The sequence below is a fragment of the Bos mutus genome, chromosome 23 (genome assembly GCF_027580195.1).
Source record: "Bos mutus isolate GX-2022 chromosome 23, NWIPB_WYAK_1.1, whole genome shotgun sequence".
Lineage (NCBI taxonomy): Eukaryota > Metazoa > Chordata > Mammalia > Artiodactyla > Bovidae > Bos > Bos mutus.
In genome coordinates this window covers 46,144,080-46,164,452 of record NC_091639.1, presented here as the reverse complement: position 1 = coordinate 46,164,452, position 20,373 = coordinate 46,144,080, and the positions used below count along the sequence as shown (strand labels likewise).

General features: G+C 43.5%; 1 protein-coding gene across 21 annotated transcripts in view; it reads left to right on the top strand.

Moving 5' to 3' along the window:
* DST (dystonin) overlaps positions 1-20,373 on the top strand; it is a 516,386-nt gene that overhangs the window by 445,083 nt on the left and 50,930 nt on the right. For all 21 annotated transcript variants that reach the window (XM_070361385.1, XM_070361379.1, XM_070361397.1 and 18 more), the window contains 5 exons: positions 11,045-11,164; positions 11,334-11,441; positions 13,228-13,446; positions 18,465-18,668; positions 19,850-20,081. In XM_070361385.1, the coding sequence (XP_070217486.1) occupies positions 11,045-11,164; positions 11,334-11,441; positions 13,228-13,446; positions 18,465-18,668; positions 19,850-20,081 (883 nt within the window). The remainder of the gene's footprint in view (positions 1-11,044; positions 11,165-11,333; positions 11,442-13,227; positions 13,447-18,464; positions 18,669-19,849; positions 20,082-20,373) is intronic.

Below are 20,373 nucleotides of genomic sequence, written 5' to 3'. Positions count from 1 at the left end.
TACATTAAGTCATCAGCCCTTTGTTGCAGGCTTTCTCTGATGGGGTTAGTGCGGTTTTGCTGTGTACTGCAGAGTGGGGCTCAGGAAGGTGGGTGACTCAGCCTTACTCATCCAGGCCAAAAGCAAGACACACTAACCAAGCAGATTGTGCAGGAGCATCCAAAATCGGTTCTCTCAGGTTGCTGTAAAAGTGCAGTTTGTCTAGTTCTAAAGCGTGGCCGCTCGCCCCTCATTTGAGTGCCGTGCTCTAGAATCACCAGGGCCGCCTGAATACAGTATTAGCAAAAGGCCCGCCTGAGGTGATTTTTTGCGAGGGAGACCTTCGTGCCTGAGGAATGCATTTGCATGGCTCTGTTTTCAAACTTGGGAGGAATTTGTATGCCTCATTATCATAGGGAAATAAGCATGTTTACTTGCAAGGCTATTCAACTATTTGAAAAGAGTCGGATTATTTTTTTCGCCAGAATTTCTGCCGACCTTTCCGAGTTGGCACTGAAGACTTCTCTAAATAGCAAGACAAATATTCTGTCCTCTGGGGAATAGGGCTCTCTCGAGAAGCTGATCGTGGTTGGCTCAGTGAAGGACGACGGTAATGAGGGCGTAACCAAACTAAGGTTTGGCTGCTTGCCTCTCATAAGCCAGTAATTCGAGAGGCAAATGTCAGGAGAGAGGAAAGGTGCTTAACTGTAAGAGTGGGCTGTCTGGGGGAAAGGGAGAGTCGTGTCCAGAGACCAATTCCAAAGATTCTGCTCAGCCAGGACGGTTTTTAAAGGAAAAAAGCGGGGCGAATCTCTGAATCATGGAGGCAGGAGGGTGCTTCTGCCTCCATCTGCATTGAGTGCAGGTGGCTGGCTCTGTCTTCACACGTTATCTTGCTGTGATCTCTGGCAGGATTGCTTAGGGGGCTCGTGGGATAGAGGGCTAGTCATTTTTAACTGGTTGCTTCATCATTCTTACTCCTTCTAATCTAGGAAAAGAACCAGCAGGTTAGGCAAGGCATGATGTGCGTTCAGGAGGGCATAAGTCAGGAGTCAGTTTGAATTGCTTAGTGATCTCATTCGTCTCCCTGGGTTCTTTTAAAGATAGAGGGAAATATAAATGGGCAAACAGGAAAGGGGCAAAGAGCTGCTCTAAAGCACCGGTGACAGGCTGAGCGCCTTGTTGGTTTGTAAGCTCTGCTGGGTGCCAAGGTCGTTAAACTGGAGTCTAGTTCTGGTCAAGGTTTTTGCAGATATTTTCCACAAGTTGGTCTGTGTTTTCTAGATCCAAAACATATATCCTGTAGGAAAATAACAATTAATGGGTTTTTTACCGGATAAAGTCATTCCTTATTGAAAGTTTCAAGACTTTGAGAAAGAATGCAGGAAAAACTCATGGAAGCAAGACCATGCACACACTGTGGTCTGAAATCCTTCAAGCCTTGCTTATGAGAGAGAGGGAGAGCTTTTGGATAAAGCACCTCACTGCCACTAGATTGTAGCTAATATCAGTGCCATTGGTCTGTTAATATCTCCTGGTTGTTCATGTGTATTTATTCCATATGTATATGTGCATTCCTTTGAAATGCCTACACATCTGTCCAGTGAAATACCTCCAATAAAATGCACTTTTTTTGTTGTTGTTCAGTTGCTAAGTCGTGTCCAGCTCTCTGTGACCCCATGGACTGCAGCATGCCATGCTTCCCTGTCCTTCACTATCTATGAGTTTTCTCAGATTCGTGTCTATTGAGTCAGTGATGCCATGCAACCATCTCACCCTCTTTTGCCCCCTTCTCCTTTTGTTTTCAATTTTTCCCAGCCATCAGGGTCTCTTTCCAGTGAGTCAGCTCTTCACATCATGTGGCCAAAGTATTGGAGCTTCAGCTTCAGCATCAGTCCTTCCAATGAATATTCAGGGTTGATTTCCTTAAGGGTTGACTGGTTTGATATCCTTGCTGTCCAAGGGACTCTCAAGAGTCTTCTCCAGCAGCACAATTCGAATTTGGCGCTCAGCCTTAAAAATGCACTTAAGCCAATTAAAAAAAGAGAGAGAAATTAGAAGAGAAATACCTTTCCAGTAAGGCTGAGATGCACTGTTTAGAGCTGGTGTGTGGTGAGGTGACCTCCCTCCCACCAGAGGGGTCCTGCCTCTGGTATGTAGTAGAGTTGTAATCAGGACTTGGTTCAGATCTCATTCTACTCCACTCTGGTGCCTCTTTATAGATCAGGTAGAAAGGAAAAGTCTTAAATGGTGATCCATTTTTTTCTAACCTCCCTCCATAATCTGAAGGTAGGCACTATTACTGCTACAAAGTAGAAATATGAGGATATTTCCAAAAAGGTCTGTGAGCCATGGGCATCCACGCTGAAAGGATCAAGAAATCTCTCACTCCAGACAAGTTTAAGAAGACATCCATGCCTGTCTTTCTGGTTTGACAGATTTACTTTTGCATTCAAAAGAATGGCTTCTGAACTCATGATTTCCAGGTTTAGAAAAGGCTTAATATGTCATTGAAATTATTTTATAACCTTGCTCAATTGTAAATGTTTGGAATTAGGACCAGAATACAGTTTGATACTAAAATGCTTGTTTTCTGTTTATGCAGTGTTAGTACATCCATGAAATACAAAAGGAATGGTGGAAAAAGAAAAAAATTGCACTTGGACGTGAGCCACATGTTTTGTAAATGCTATTTTATGTTGTATAAACAAATCATCTCCCACTCTTGTTTCTTCTCCATCTGAGCCATGGACATGATATGGCCGCATCTGTCTTTCTCTGTACAACTTTAGTCACATACAGCTTGTTTTATTAACAGCTACTCCCTCCTGGGTCCCTCCCCCGACATATCCCACCCATGAGTGACAGCGTGAGGGTATGGGCCTTGAAAATGACTTGGTAAATTTTATATTTATAAATTTAATGCTGTGTCCCCAAATAACCTAAGTTCAGCTAGACTGAAAATAACTGAAGGGGCTGTTTTCCAGGCAGATTTCTCATAAGATGTTTTAGTCTTTTGACATTAAAATTGTTTATATATAGGCCTGCCTCCTTGATACTGTTATAAGCTACACTTTGGAATTCCGCAGCTTTAGGGAAGTTGTGAATGGTCAGGTCACCATCTCAGGTTATATTCATCTACGTGGAAGACGCCAGGGAAATGTGGCAAAGGGCTGAGGTCTAAAGAGAAGTGGGAAGAGTGTCCAGATACCTTCTCATTAGCACGTACTTCGTATCCACCCAGTATACTCAAAATATTTCTGATGTTACATGGTTAGATTTTTCATGTTAATTCTGTTATATTACATAGCAGTTTTGAAAAGATCTGTCATTGAGTTTTGAGAACATAGTGCCAAGAGCCTTACATAAATTTGAGTGACGTTTATTATTATTTTGGAAGTAATAGAACAGCCTCAATTACGGGTGAATGCAATGAGCATGGTGTCCGTTTGTTGCGACTGGTTAATAAGGCCCTGAATCTGACTCAACAGATTTACAATCATCAATATTCTGAAAAGGATTTTTTAGTTGGGCCCATTCATAAGTTTTAGGAAAAATCTGAGTAGAATAAGGCAGCTTCTTAAGTAGTAATAATGATCTTTATATAAAAGCAAAACAACTGCCTCCTCACCAAGGCCTGCCATTATCTCTGAGTTAGAAACTGTAGGTATTTCAGCATGTTAAACCCACACAACGCAACGTATCTTTGTTGCTTTCTTTCTCTTTCTGCTCATTGAATTAAATGAGCCACTTGGAAATGGGGAAATGCACTTTTGCTTCAGAGATGTAGACTTTACCGCCTGAGTTCAGCTCACTGTGATTATTTAAACCCGGGATGTTTGTGTTCACTTCACTTCACTAGCCGCTTATAAATGTACAGTTATCAGAAGGTGCTGAGGTGTGTATCTCGCAGGGTCTGGGTATCCCAGGCACTCTCTGGCAGTTCTGATTGCCTGGCTTGTTTTATTGGGCCGTCATAAGCCCCCCAGTATAAAGGCGTATGGGTACAATTAAAATAAACAGCTCACTGGGTCATTAGGGATCTGCCTGGGAGAAAAATAACACCTGTTAATTTCTTTTAAAGAACTAGAGGGAAGCCTCCCCCACGGAAGGGAGATTTCTTTAGACCTTCCAGGTGTTGGGGTAGGAAAATATGGGCTGGGCTATGAGTAATGGGAAGGAGAATGGGAGGAAATGCTAATGGAAAGAAAGCGCCAAGACCCTCTCGGAGTAAGAGGGTGTCCTGAAGGTTAAGGTCTGCTTACCACTTAAGTCTTTCTTAAACCTCTGCTTCCGCTCAAGTGAAACTTTCTGGAGAAATCCAAAAACAATTTGTCAGAGATGGGAGAGACACTTAAATAGTAAGCAAAAACTCACCGCTTAATGACTGTTGTGGTATTTGAACCGATTCTGGTGAAATCCCATGAATAATGTGAGTTCTTAAGCCCAGGCCGTCCACAGGCACAGGGGCGTACCAGGGCGACTGCGATGCGGACTCGGGTCAGACCACAGTCGTGCGAATCTCAGACCCGAAGTTACAAGTCGGGTAACCTCTGGTGAGTCGGTCAGTCTCTCTCTGCCTTGGCTTGCTCAGCTGCAAATGAGATTAGTGGTGGTACCCACTGGATTTAGTTGCTGTCAGGATACAAGAAGGGAGTCTTGAATGTTCAAGCACTTAGAACAGTGTGTTCAGTAGAATGTTGGTCGTTACTGTTTTACAGAGTGTTTTTCAGGAACATTTAGAGGTTAACCAATTAAAATGTCTTTTACCAACTTGTAGGAAGTTTCTAAAATACTAGTTCAACTAGGAATTAGTGTAGTTGGGGTTGATGGTTGGACTCCACAGATGATGTCTATTAGACTGTTTGCCAGAATGCAGTTAAGGATGCTGACATTCTCTACAATTCATTTGAAGTCTTTTTTTTTTTTTTGCTACTTACATGGGCAGTAAGCAAATTTATTAAAATTTGGTGTAGGGAGCTTTCTGTCCATGTTATTCAACAAGTAAAATAAGCCACACTTATGGTCTGCTAAGGAATTCTCACATTAAGTAGTTATTTGAAAGAGTCCCAGATCTAAATAAAATGCCTTGCTTGACTGTAAATTGCTTCATGTAGACCCTGCGGCCATCCCTTTTGTTGTTGGATAATAAATATTTTCTAACCTAATTAAAAAAATTCAAAAGACAGAAGGGAAATTTCTGCTTGAAGTCTTGTTTTCTTTTAGCAGAGCAAATATTTGCCTTGGTTAAAGAAACAGTGTTTGAGTTTCAGCTTTCCATTTTGGCAACTTGGGTATCATCAGACTGTTTTACATTGGATGCTTTTTTTTTTCCCCTTAGGAAAGGGAGACTTAGTATTAAACTAATATTAACACTAACAGTCTGACTTTCTTTATTAGGACCGTCATATAAATACTAAAAATAGCCTGAACACAAGCAAAAGCGTTGGGGCCTCACTTTATTTTTTCAAGGACTAGTAGAAGAATTATTTATTTTGCAGCACTGGCACTCAGGTGGAAAGGCCTGAACTGTTTTTCTCAGTTATGTGCCGAGCGCACCGCACACAGTAGAGCTGTGCCCAGGAGTTCCATCGTGTGCCGTTTCAAAGCCAGTGATCCGGACTCTTCCGCCTGCCTCGTGATGATTTCTTTTTCCACATCTGAAGCTGCTGAGTTAGTTGATGAAACTTTTTTTTCCTCTTCACATTGATCTACAATTGCTAATGAGTAGTTCCAGTCGAAACTAAGTCATGTCGTAACAATTATTGAACCAGATGAATTCAGATAGCATTTTTCAGATGTCTTATCAAGATTCCTTCTGGAGTCCGCATCGTTCTGGCTTGTCCCCACAGCAGCAAAAGTGATGAATTAGTGAGCAGAACACTTAACCAACAGCACTACGTGCAGATCACAGGGTGGCTTCAAAAAACAACGCATGATGTTATGGGAAACTTAAAAAGGAGAAAGGCTTCTGTTTGAGTATATAAATGTGCAGAGTCATCTCAGAAGTACAGTAAGTCCCCTGCATACCGACAACCCACATGCAAACGAGTTCCATTCCAAGAGCTCTTTCTTCAGTCCCAATTTGTTCGTAAATCCAACAAAGTTAGCCTACGTACCCAATTGGCAGTGTAGTACTGTAATAGGTTTATAATACTTTTCACATAAATAATACCTAAAAAACACACAATAAGAAAACGTTTTTGATCTTACAGTACAGTGCTTTGAAAAGTATAGTGGTGGTGATGGTGGTGGTGGTTTGGTCACTAAGTCGTGTCTGACTCTTGCCATCCCATGGACTGTAGCCTGCCAGGCACCTCTGCCCATGGGATTCTCCAGGCGAGAGTACTGGAGTGGGTTGCCGTTTCCTTCTCCAGCACAGTACAGTAGCACAGTACAGTAGCTGGCATACAGGGGCTGGTCAAGTGAAGAGGCAAGAAGCGTCACTCCCTAGAGGAGGGAGAGGAGGCGGGAGATGGTGGAGCTGAAGGATCGTCCCCGCAGGAGACGGGGGGCAAGCTGCAGTTTCTCTCATGCCTCACGTTGATGGAGCAGGTCCTGGTTCCTAGTTGGAACCAGAGCGCATTTGCACCTTTGAAAGTTTACACCTTGAAGGTGGCTGTGGCGAACTTCCTGTAATTGCCCTTGTGGGGGAGCTCACCCACTCTGAGCACTCAAGTTCTGTGTATTTCTGTCTGGAACTGCTTGGCCTGTCAGTGATCCCGTCAGACGTGTGACACTTGGCAGGGCACCCGTGGGCCACGTGTCTCAGCTTCTCACGTGATGGTGCGACTGCTGCCCATACGCCAGAGGAGTCTCAGAGCAGCCTGACTTTGCATCCTTTTCGGTTAGATGTTAGTTTAGATTCAGATTTTGTTCAGGCAACATTTCTAGAGATTGTTAAGTAAAGGTCTGTTAAACCATATCTTCCCTTTCATATCCTTATGCTGTCAATATTTAAAGGTAAATGTAAAAAAATATTGCTGTTGTTTGGTCGCTAAATCATGTCTGACTCTGCGACCCCGTGGACTGTAGCACACCAGGCTTCTCTGTCCTTCCATCTCCTGGAGCTTGCTCAAACTCATGACCATTCAGTCGGTGATGCCATCCAACTATCTCATCCTCTGTCCTCCCCTTCTCCTGCCTTCATTCTTTCCCAGCATCAGGGTCTTTGCCAATGAGTTGGCTCTTCACATCAAATGGCCAAAGTACTGGAGCTTCAGCATCAGTCCTTCCGATGAATATTCAGGACCAGTTTCCTTTGGGATTGACTGGTTTGATCTCCTTGTAGACCAACGACTCTGAAGAGTCTTCTCCAGCACCACAATTATAAAGCATTAATTCTTCAGCACTCAGCCTTCTTTATGGTCCAGCTGTCACATCTGTACATGACCACTGGAAAAACCATAGCTTTGACTATATGGACCTTTGTCAGCAAAGTAATGTCTCAGATTTTTAATACACTGACTAGGTTTGTCATAGCTTTTATTCCAGTGAGCAAATGTATTTTCTGGTTTGGTCCCATATTTTAATGATTATCTAATTTTTTTTCTATCTAAACTTGTTGACTAAGAGAAATTAACTTTCAAATAGCTTCAGTATTTATTTACTCATTCATGACCTGGCAAAGGTGAAAACAAATGGGTACATGATAGGTAGAAAAAAATCTTGATAAATAACAATTCAGTAATAATAAGGCTTTTTTACCTATCTAATGGTGACTCTCTATTTGTGAGATTGGAGCCATCACAGTGACTCATTCGGTACTATCTTATTTGCATCAGCTTATACTGGCGGGTAATTATATGCCCTATGTTGATGAGGGGAAGGCCAGACTCTGCTTGTGGGAACAGGAATCAGTACATCCAGGACAACTTGGGAGCATAGATCGAAAAGAGAAGATGCGCACAGGACTTGCCAGTGAGAGGCTACCCACAGAGAGGTTTTTTTGTTTTTTTAATGAACTTGTTTTAAGATCATTGTAGATTCACGTGCAGTTGTAAAATGTAATGCAGAGTCCCCCTTGTAATGTTTCTTCAGTTTCCCCATGGGAGACCATCTTGCAAAATTACGGTCCAGTGTCATAAGCAGGAAGTGGACGCAGAACGTTTCCATCAGGACGCAGGACATGGCCATCACGGAGACCCTCATGCCACCCCATTACAGCTGTATTTGCCCCTCCTGTCTCTGCCTCCCCCTCAATCCTAGCCAAAATCTGGCCTCCATTTCTACAATTTTATTGCTTTAAGAATGTTTGCGTACCTTTCAGCCACAAGGTATCCCCCATCTCCTCTCCACAGTGACTTGAATTTTAGATCTTTTATTACGGTTCCTTCCTCAGGCCCTGGGCTCTGTTAGTTTTCTCCAGTCTATTCTCTGTCATTCGGGTTGGGTAACTTCTGTCATTCTGTCTTCCATTTTGATGACTCTTTCCTCTATTGTGTTCCTTGGTCTCATCCTCTGAGCTTTTACTGTAGTTGTTATATTTTAAGTTCTAAAATCTCCATTTGGTTCTTCTCGGTGTATTCTGTGTCTTTTACGGATTTTACCTTTTGTTGCCGAGGCCTTCTGATTTTCCCCTCATTTCCACTGCCTGTGAGATCGCTCCTAGTGTGTCTATCACAGCCGCTCTAAGGTCTGTCAGATGCTTCTGAGGTCATCTGGGGACCAGCCCCTGCTCGTGATCTTCAGTTCCGTCTTGATTCCTTTCGGTTCTTGGTGCCCTGTGTCTTGGGGCCTCAGATCGGCCTTCTCCTTTGGTGGGCAATCCCCAGCACCACTCTGGCGGAGACGGTGGGGGTGCCGCCCAGAGGAAGGAGAAGTCCGTGCACCCCAGGGAACTTGCATGACCCCTAAGCTGGGGGCACCCCTCATTGCTTGGTGGGGCTGGGAGCTCCCTGGCACCGTGGGCAAGGGGCCACCTCCCCACTGAGTGCTGTGCAGATCCTGACTGTGACAGGCCTCCCCTGACACCCCTGAGGAGAGGAGGAGAGCCTGCCTGAGCCTCCAGGGCTGCAAGTCCAGGCTCCCCATGGGACTGCCCAGCACTCCCCACTGACCCAGGGGCAGAGGCCTGTGCTCGCCTGGGAAGTGAGAGGACCTGCCCCCTGCTGGGCTGACGTCACCCCAGCAGGGGTTCTGGGCCCAGCCCAGGGGGTAGACCTCTGGGCTCCCCGTTCAGCCCTTGTTGGCAGGAGGCCGTAAGGAGCCCAGGGCTTTGTTCTCTGGTGTTTGGTTGGAGCAGAATGCTTATTGTCTAGACGCTTTCTGTCTTGCAAGGCTTCCCCTTTCCTGTACCTTTGACTAGAGAGAGGCTTTCCTGGGGGCCTTGTCTGGCCTCTGGGTGCTTCTGGGGGGCAGTTTCTCCAGCATCCCGTCCAGGGTGTGGGAGCAAAAGAAAACCAGGGGACTGGCCTCTGTGGTGTTCCTGGGGTCCAAGACTCGTAGCAGTTCTGCTTTCCTGTCTCCCGGATCCTCCTGGTGTGTGTTCTGTATGATGCCCGGGCTCTGAGATGCATCAGTCCTTGGGTGAAAAGCATGTCTTCTCCACCCTCCTGTGAGTCTGCAGAGTGTTGCCTTGTGTCTTAAGAGCATGAGTTATCTTCCAGTTTAGTGTCTTACCTCCACCCTCACCCGCCTCCACTTACTATCCCCCGACCCCAAACTGGGTTTCCAGGTGCTCTTGAAAAATTAGGGGCTTCCCTGGTGGCTCAGATGGTAAAGAATCTGCCTGCAATGCAGGAGACCTGGGTTCAATCCCTGGGAAGATCCTCTGGAGAAGGAAATGGCAACCCACTCCAGTACTCTGACCTGGAGAATTCCATGGACAGGGGAACCTGGCTGCAGTCCATGGGGTTACAAAGAGTCGGACACCACTGAGCTACTGACACTTGAAAAATTGGAGGTTCTGGCAGTACCGGACTTGAAAATCACAATCTCTCTCTCTCACTCTTTCTGCCGAGGTGTTGTTAATTACCATTTATAGTCGGCACTGTGTTGACTGGTACTGCTTGCCTGCTGTATTTGTTCATGATAACTGGAAGGCATGGGGTGTGTCTGGTACAAAGTATAGAAAGTGTTCATACTCTTTGATTTAGAAGTCATCTTCTAGGAATCAACTCTAAGGGACTACTTAGAGATGCCAACGGAAATTTATTTACATTTATTTACAAGCATATCCATTACTGCATTGTTTGTGTAACATCAGACAAATGCAGAGAACCTAAGTGAAAATATCCAAGGATGCTGGGATACAATTATGGTATTTTAAAAATCACACTTTTGACATGGGAAAGGTTCACCATAAATGAAAAAGAATGAGACCGTTTATACGGTATTATCTCAGCACTTTCTAAGTTTTAACTTCTGAAAGAAAATTCACTGAAATAACGATAGTATTAACTTCAGCTTTTAATTTTCTTCTATGTATTTTTCTGTACTTTGCAGATTTAGACCACAAATTATTCTTGTGATCAGGAAAAGAAAAATCTCTTAAAATATTTAAGAAGGCTTTTGAAAATGTATTCTGCTGTTATTAAATGAGAGGCAAAACATGATGCATGAGACATTTGGGGTACACTCTGCATACATGGAAAGATATTTTCCACAAGCAGTAAATAAATGGGACTACGTCATTCTTTTTGCTAGGAATTGCGGACTTTGATAGCAGAATGTTACCTGCATATCACATTAAAGTGATACAGTGAAGGATGAAGTGATGTAAAGATGGTGTCTAACCACTCTTATAGCTGCTTAATTTATATAGTATTGTATAGAAAATCTTTATATCACCACCAGGGAGAAGGCAGCAGTGTGAGCGATCCTCACATCATTACCATGTTATGGATTCAGCACATTTTAAGAGGTTGTGTTTAATTTCTCTGTGGAAACTTCTCCTTTCTCTTTATAACATGAGTCACTCTCATGGATCATTTCCGGTTGCCATGAGGAGACAGGCCCAGATTTTCCATTTATGTGATAAGGATATTTGAAAGACATGTAGATAGATATTTCTCTGGCACCAGTTACAGGAACTTGCTGACCTGATTATTTATCTTTTGTTTAGTTTGACCAAGCGGCCGATGCTGAGTTAGCCTGGATTAATGAAACAGAGAAGAAATTGACGTCTCTGGGTGACATCAGGCTTGAGCAAGACCAGACCTCCGCTCAGCTGCAGGTTCAAAAGGTGAAGACACAGGTTTCCAGTCACATCTGTGTGGTTTGTCAGCGTGCTCCGAGGAGATGCACTTGCATGATTGAGTGTGACTTAGTCATTTTAACTGCTTTGCCTTATTGTTTTTGTTTTAATCATATGCTCTCTTTAAAAAAAAAAATCTGTATTTTGGTAAATACAGACGTTCACCATGGAGATTTTGCGACACAAGGACATTATTGATGAGCTTGTTAAATCTGGACATAAAATCATGAGCACGTGCAGCGAAGAGGAAAAGCAGCCTATGAAGGTACAATCTCGTCCATGTGACTAGTGTGAGACCCGTAAGCAGACAGTGTGTGTGGGGCTTTCACTCGGAGAAAAGCTCTTTTCCTTTATCCACAGCTGCTGTTTAAACAGCTAAATCATTAGTTTTAAATAAAACATTTTTCAAGCTTACAGAATAACAGTGAAAAGAATACTCCTTAAGGGAATCACTTTGGGGATAATCTTTTTTAATAGACAGAAAAGCTATTAATGTTTGAATCCTTGAGTAACTGGGACCCATTAAGCATCCAATTAATGTTTGCTGTATTATCATTGCTATTATCAGAGTAAATTGTTATTCTATACGTCAACTGTTGTTTATAGGTTTCAGGAACATTGGGTCCTCTGGAGTCGAAACAAAACCTGAAATACGTAGTTCTCTCTAGCTTAAACCCATTCTGTATAAAGTTACAGTAATCCATATAGAAAAAAAGGAGTGGAGTCATTAAGGAAGTATTCGGTTTATGTAGTTTTAATGATCTTTACATTGGTGGGAAAGCAGCCTCAAATAAAAATGTTTAGTTCAATTCATATTCAGACCTCTGAGCAGCATAAAGAAATTAATGCTTCTCATAGGAAAATAGCCCATGGCAGAAAAACATATTTGTTATACAAATGTCTATGCCTAAGATCCCATTGAAAAGATGGTGCATTGCTTTTATTTAAATACTCCACAGTGGCACTTGGTTTTAATATAATCTTTATTATTTTTGCAAAAAATCTTATGTGAAAAATATAGATGATCATGAAAGAATCTCTGTGTTATTCTGTGGTTTATTAGGTTATGGTTGTGCTCTGTCTTTTGCTATTGGATTATAATGAATTTATACCATAAACAAGATCACTGTGACCACCCGATCAAATCAGTGTACAGCATAATATTCTACTTTGCTTCTCAGTCTATGTAATTAATTTTCCTGACTAGGAGTCCCTTTTAGAATTTCATTCTTGAAAGACAGTCCTTGTATTTTAACAGAAAGTAGTGTCCGTGTTGGACTTGGCAGGTAGCTCAGTGTTAAAGAATCCACCTGCCAATGCAGGAGACTTGGGTTTGACCCTTGGGTCAGATAGATCCCCTGGAGGAGGAAACAGCAACCCACTCCAGTATTTTTGTCTGGAACATCCCATGGACAGCGAAGCCTGGCAGGCTACAGCCCATGGGGTCACAAGAGTCAGACGTGACTGAGCGACTGAGCGTGGACTTGCCGTCCGTGTTGCCAGACCCTTCTCTCACATAGAAGACCTGGAAGAAATTGTGTTTGGGAAGCTCAGTCTCTTAGAACAACTTGAGACTTTTTATTTATTTGGGGGGTGGTTTGTTACCTAATATTTTTTGAGAAGTCCTCCATGTTATCAAGCCCCCTGATTTTTGATGACTGCATAGAAATTCATGAGTATAGGAACATATACTCGTTTTTACCGTAATCTCCAGTTGGTGTACTTTTAAAACTTTTAACACATTTTTGCTATTTTATACGTGAAATTTTTTTTATTGTAGTAAAAGCATAGCATTTGCATATAGCATTTTCAGCCTTGAAAAGGAGGGACTTCCTGCCTTATGCAACAACATAGCAAGGCCTTTCTTTTAAGATGAGCTTCTCTACATAGGCACTAACTAGCCGCTGTTGATCAGTCATTTACCATGCATTTATTCATTGAGTGCTTACTCTGTTCCAGGTGAATAGTGCTGATCAAGCACTCTGGAGTGTATATATGTGTCCCTTGGTTTGCCTGACTGGATAAACACATTTTGTCATCTGATTTTCTAGAAAAAACTGGACACGGTGCTGAAGAACTATGACGCCATCTGCCAGGTAAACTCGGAGAGGTACCTGCAGCTGGAGCGGGCCCAGTCCCTGGTGAGCCAGTTCTGGGAGACGTACGAGGAGCTCTGGCCGTGGCTGACGGATACGCAGAAGGCCATTGCTCAGCTGCCCGCCCCTGCCCTGGAGTACGAGACCCTGAGGCAGCAGCAGGAGGAGCACCGGGTGAGCTCAGGCCCCGGGCGGACGCGGGGGTCCCGGGGAAGGAACCACAGCTGTCAGGGGGCTTCTGGTTCAGACGCCTTCTGAGGTGGGGAAGTGTCCACCGTGCAGGGTCCGGTTTGCACAGTCTGCTCACCTCTGAGCCCCACCCAGCTGTCCTGGTCTGTGGCGGGAAGACTCATACGGGCAGACACCCTGTGCATGTCACGTGACACCATCACAGCTCTTAGCACAGGAGTGGTGGCTCAGTGACAGAGAATCTGCCTGCCAGGGCAGGAGACACAAGAGACTCAGGTGCAGTCCTTGGGTCAGGAAGACCCCGGAAGTAAGAAATTGCAACCTGCTCCAGTATTCCTGCCTGGAAAATTCCATGGACTGAGGAGCCTGGCGGGCTGCAGTCCGTGAATGAGGTCACAAAGAGTTGGACACAAGTGAGCGTGCACGCTCTACGCCATACCAGTACATGCAGTGCACGCCGAGTGTGCAGTAAGACCCTCTTCTCAAAGCATCAGGGAAGTGAGCGTTCAAGTCCTTCCAGTTGATCAGGTCGAACTGCTTTCATGTACCCTAATTTGACTAAGTTTTATACTTCATAGTGGTGGGAGCCATCTGAATGTAAGCAGAAGAAATATGTGGAAGCAGCCTCACACAGACAAGGCTGTTGAGCTTGGAGAAAATAGACGCTGTAACAAATGTGGCAACGTTGTCATGAAATTCTGTGAAAAGCGAAAAACTGCTGAAGTTTAAAGACCAGTTGTCCCCCTTTTCTTTTAACCTTTTGTACATAGAAATCTTTTGAAGTTCTCTGCTCCTATAAGTTTACATGAGCAAATGAGAGAGTATTTTTCTATCTACAAATAAATCCTATTTTAGACATATAAAAAGGCATCATGAAGCCCTCGTTTCTGCAGTCACAGAAATGTTGATTAGCTTAAAATTTTGTGAGGGTTTGAGTGAGAAGATTCAAGACTGTTGGAAGAAAGTCTAGAATTCTTATTACTTATGATCTTGTGAACCTTAGTTACTCTCCTAGATCTGTATAAGATGTACTCCGAAACTACTACTACTACTATTCCAAGTCATCGAGTGTGTGCACGTGTATAAAGTTTAACTCGGTATATTACATCATCGTTTCAAGTAACGTGCTTATTGGTCTTATTGTTTACTCTTTAAATGTATTGGCATTGGAAAGGATCTTTTAAGTATTTGTTTAGAAGAGCTTTAGAGGACACTTTAGTGCACAAAATGGAAACTTTGTGGCATTCTATCTAAATTGTTCAGTGGGAGAAAGACTTATAAACTATGTATAATTAATTTTAGTAGAAAGGTTATATTTGGCAGAAATCCTCATGCCTAGCCACAGAATGATTTTTAAGATAAAATATTTCAAAAAAATATATTTCATGGATCTCTTCTACTCTGAGGTGAGATTTGAGTAGCTGTTTTTCAGCATAACATCAAATAGGTCGAAAAGAATCGTTACTGAATGGAAAATTTTAAAATTGAGTTAATTTTCCTTTTTGGCATAATCTTTCAGTTCTCAAAACAAATACAAGATTTGTATGGAGAAAGAGGATTTCAAAACTTTGTAGCCAAATCTTCAAATTGTTCAAACTAAATTACTCAGAATATTTGCAGCATTCTTCTGCAACTTCATAGCGTCCACTTCACTGTCCTGGGGAATATGTTTTCATTCATTCTAGCCAGGAATGAAATATGGCCCTGAGAGCCATGTTATAAATAAGCGGTAGTTACCTTGAAGTCACATTAAGTATCTCCTGAATGAGTGGGCTCTGAGGATGGTTGCCAAGAATCATTTTGTTATGTATAAACCTCTCCTGCCAAGCCTTTTCTCCATGCACACACGTACCAAGCAGCTGTCCTGTGACTGTTTGCTTGTCTGTCATGGAGTAGTCTTCAGAAGGCTCATCTGACAACTTCTCGGGAAAGGTGTTTGCTACACAGGTGGGGCTTCCCTGATAGCTCAGTTGGTAAAGAATCCACCTGCAAGGCAGGAGACCCTGGTTCAATTCTTGGGTTGGAAAGATCCACTGGAGAAGGGATAGGCTACCCATTCCGGTGTTCTTGGGCTTCCCTTGGGATCAGCTGGTAAAGAATCCGCCTGCAATGTGGGAGACCTGAATTCCATCCCTGGGTTGGGAAGATCCCCTGGACAAGGGAAAGGTTACCCACTCCAGTATTCTGGCCTGGAGAATTCCATAGACTGTATAGTCCATGGGGTCAGTTGCAGAGAATCGGACATGACTGAGCAACTTGCACTGCACAGGTGACAGCCACTTAGAGTCCAGGCTACTCAAGAGCTCTCAGCAGAGATCCCTCACTTTACCGAGAGTCCCTTGATACTCATAGTATGAACTGCTTTTTCAAACATGCCCTCTGGGATGTTGAAGCCAGAACTTGGGTGACATGTTTCTTCTCCATGAGATTGTATAGTAGCCGATCTTACCATCATCACCTCCATTCTATAGAACAGGATGAATTTATCAAATAATGTAGAACAAAATGAGGAAATCGCTGCCTGGACTGCCCAGGGGCTGTGCCTAGCACATTAGACTGATTAGACCTTCCTTATTTTTTTATTTTTAAAGCTGATTTTTTTCTTATTTTGCTCTTTTCCAAAAGAATTTTGAGACCACCTTCAGAAAAACTTCAAAAATAGAGATATTGCACTGGGGTTTATTCATGATGTACTGAACCGTTTTCTCAACCACTTCGTAAAGAATTTGCATGACTGATTTTAGTAGCCACTTTTAAAAAAATTATTTATTTTCAATTGAAGGATAGTTGCTTTACAATATTCTGTTGGTTTCTGCCATACATCAGCATGAATCAGCCATAGGTATGCACATGTCCCCTCCCTCTGAAGCCTCTCTTTCACCTCCCACTCGGCCTATTCCTCGAAGTTGTCACAGAGCCCCAAGTTGAGTTCTTGAGTCATGCGGCAAATTCCCACTGGCGCTCTGTTTACATGTGATAGTGTATACCTTTCCATGCCACTCTCTCCATTCGTCCCACTCTCTCCTTTCCCCAAACCCCCTGTGTCCGTAAGTCTGTTCTCTAGGTCTGCTTCTTCACTGCTGCTGCTGCTGCTAAGTTGCTTCAGTCATGTCCGACTCTGTGCAGCCCCATAGACGGCAGCCCACCAGGCTCCCCTGTCCCTGGGATTCTCCAGGCAAGAACACTGGAGTGGGTTGCCATTTCCTTCTCCAATACATGAAAGTGAAAAGTGAAAGTGAAGTTGCTCAGTCATGTCCGACTCTTCGCGACCCCGTGGACTGCAGCCCACCAGGCTCCTCCGTCCACGGGATTCCTGCTGCCCTGCAAACAGGTTCATCAGTACCATCTTTCTAGATTCCTCAGTTCAGTTCAGTTCAGTCACTCAGTCATGTCCGACTCTTTGCCACCCCATGAATCGCAGCACGCCAGGCCTCCCTGTCCATCACCAACTCCCGGAGTTCACCCAGACTCACGTCCATCGAGTCAGTGATGCCATCTAGCCATCTCATCCTCTGTCGTCCCCTTCTCCTCCTGCCCCCAATCCCTCCCAGCATCAGAGTCTTTTCCAATGAGTCAACTCTTCGCATGAGGTGGCCAAAGTACTGGAGTTTCAGATTTAGCATATATATGCGTTAATATGCGATATTTGTTTTTCTCTTTCTGACTTACTTCACTGTGTATAATAGACTCTGGGTTCATCCACCTCATTAGCACTGACTCAGATGCATTCCTTAGTGGCCACTTTTAAAATAAAAGTCCATGCGTGTGGCCATCCTGGTGATTCTGCTCAATGAGTGATGGAAATTAAAATATTTGCAGAGAAAGATTGTTTTCCTCTAGACTGTCTTTCCTGAGTGTAATTTCTCTCAGAGGAGCTTTCACCAGGGGCTAGATAGCAGCGTGGAGGCACACCTTCTGGTGAGGATGAGAAGCTGCTGGTTAGGGAAACTCAGGAATAACGGAGAGAAATGGGGCACCTCAGTGCCGCAGGAGGCTGGCCCTGGAGAAGGCTGTGGACAGTCACAGGAGGCCCTGGACTCTGGAGAGAGTCACGATCCCCAGTGGAGCCATCTCCCCAGAAGGAATGGGGCTCCACCTGGATTCCACTTCCCTCATTAGTATCACTACCATCATATTTCTTGATTAGATATTATGCAGAATACTCATATGTCACATGTTTTCTCTTAAGTACACCTTACAGTTAATACTCGGTATACAGCTGTGTGTTTGATAGATGGGTTGATTACCCTTGCAGCCATGAACATTTAAAAATAAGTGCCAGTAGATTTGTTTATATACGTGAGTATCACACAGATCACATATATACATAGAATAGATTCACAGATACATAATGTAATATATATGGACACTTTTTTGTTGGTTTACATACAGTATAATGACAATGCCTTGTGCATTGTATTATGTATAATATATATATAATATATATGCCATATATCCATTCTCTTCCATATAATATAATGAAAGTGCCTCACTTATCTGTCGTATTTTCTCTCAGCATCATGTCCACCTTCTAGTGAGCTTCTTTTCCTTTCTTCTTCTCCCTCCCTCTACCTTCCATCCTAACTTCTAAATAATTTTCATATGTATCACGAATGTGCAGAAAGGAATACTGAGAATTACAGCTTGGTCTCTATAGGTTGGGGCATAGTGAGTTCATAATCCTTTTATGTAATAGGACCCTCGGCTAATACTCTTGTTAGAACGTACTGCTCTTAGTAGAAAAGTCGTAATGAATTGGGAGTAGGTGCTTCACTCATCCAGAAGTTTTGCATGTGCCCTGAGAGGGACTTGACACGACCAGACTGTTGTTTAATCTTTGTGTCAGGGGCATCTCTTCCTGGCGGAGGGCTGCTGGTTCAGAGCCTTGTGATGGGAGGGTGTGTGTTTGGGGTTCCGTGCCAGCTGGATGCACTGAGGATGTTGACAGCTGTGTGGTGGAGGTGCGCCTCTGAGATACTGAAATGCTGTTTGCTTTGTTGTAGCAACTGCGAGAGTTGATAGCCGAACACAAGCCTCATATAGATAAGATGAACAAAACTGGGCCGCAGTTATTGGAGCTGAGCCCGAGGGAAGGCTTTTCTATCCAAGAGAAGTACGTGGCTGCGGACACCCTCTACAGTCAGATTAAAGAAGATGTCAGAAAGCGAGCTGTGGCCCTGGATGAAGCCATTTCTCAGTCAACTCAGGTGAGGCTTTGCACCCCGAGTGCGACGGGCTCTGCCACAGCAGTGCTTGGGAGGATGGTCTCCAGGTCTCCTAATTCAACTCCAGCTGAAATTGTTTCATTGCATTAACTCTTGAGTATGGATGTTTTAGTCTCAGAGGTGATACTTGCCTGCATCCAGTCCTTACATTTCTCTGCCTGCTTGTATATAAGTAAGGCATAATTTTCAGTGACTTAAGAAATATGCGGTTGTCCAGACATCTAAATAAGTGTCCATCTAGAGTGGAATTCTGTGTTTGCCATTGGAAGAGATAAAAGAAAGTGTGATTATCATTATTAATAAATCACTCCCAAGATAGCAATAAGATGACTATGAAGGATAGGCTGAAGAAGAAGAAAGAAAAGTTGAAAAAAATTATTTTGAAAATATCTTTCTCAAGAAGTCTATTTGCAGTACCTGCAGATTTTCCATTTTGAAGGCTTGGTGTTTATTTTTAGATACCCTGGTCCATTTCCTGTAATCCTGGCTTGACAGTTCATTTAATGTTGAGGATTGTGTGAAATCTATTAATATAAATGAACAAGTGTTTATAACTTTGCTTCGTTGTCTGTGGAAATTTAAAATTCTTTCATGGATCTCATTATGGGTTTGACCATGAATTAAATGCAAGCTTCCATCACATCTTTTGTTTTGTTTTGTTTTTTTAACATTTTTTAGTTCAGGACACTTGTAAATTAAGAAATCCCTTTCATCTCATCAAACCTGCCCATGAATTTCACAGTAAAAATGTAACTTTTTGAGATGCCAAAATAATCAGTAAAGTGAATGAAACTATCAGTGTTGATAGACATCCAGATTATTGAACTAATTTTCAAAATTATTGTTATTTTGATTGCAGTAATATGCAGCAGTCGTCAGATGCTGCCGTCGGGTGGCCCGATTGTATATTAACAGACACCATTTGTAATGAATTTATTTCCAAGCAGCAGTCCTGTGCCCATAGCAGTGTGACTCAGAGAGGCGTACATAAGCTGTGATTCTAGGAATAGGTTCCCTCACCAGCTGGATGGAGCTCTCTTTGGATGTGTTCACAGCGGGGCCAAGGTTTGGTTCCCGGCCGTGATCTTAAGCAGGAGTTTGGTCGCTTGAATCCCACCCGTGGTGTCTTTCCCTTGTAAGCGGCCCCTGTGCTTGACCCGCAGTTCCACGACAAGATCGACCAGATCCTGGAGAGCCTGGAGCGTGTGGTGGAGCGGCTGCGGCAGCCGCCGTCCATCTCGGCGGAGGTGGAGAAGATCAGGGAGCAGGTCAGTGAGAACAAGAATGTGGCAGTGGACATGGAGAAGCTGCAGCCTCTGTACGAGACCCTCAGACAGCGGGGCGAGGAGATGATCGCGCGGTCCCAGGGCACGGACAAGGACATATCTGCCAAAGGTGAGCCCTTTGGTGAAGGGACCTCTGAATGTTACTCTTAGAATGATTCTGGGTGTCCCCTGACAGCCCAGTTGCATATCAACACACTGGAGTTTAGGGAAAAAGTCTCACAGGTGGGGCTTGTTTGGGGTGGAAGGGCTGTGCACACCAGTCTCTGGTTACTGTCTTCCTGTGTCTGTGAAATCAGTCCAGTAAATACAGCATGCATCATGATACGAAACCATGTGGTCTCCAGGCCCTTTAAATCAGGTGATTAAAGCATAATGCTAATTAAAGACCAAACCTAGGGATA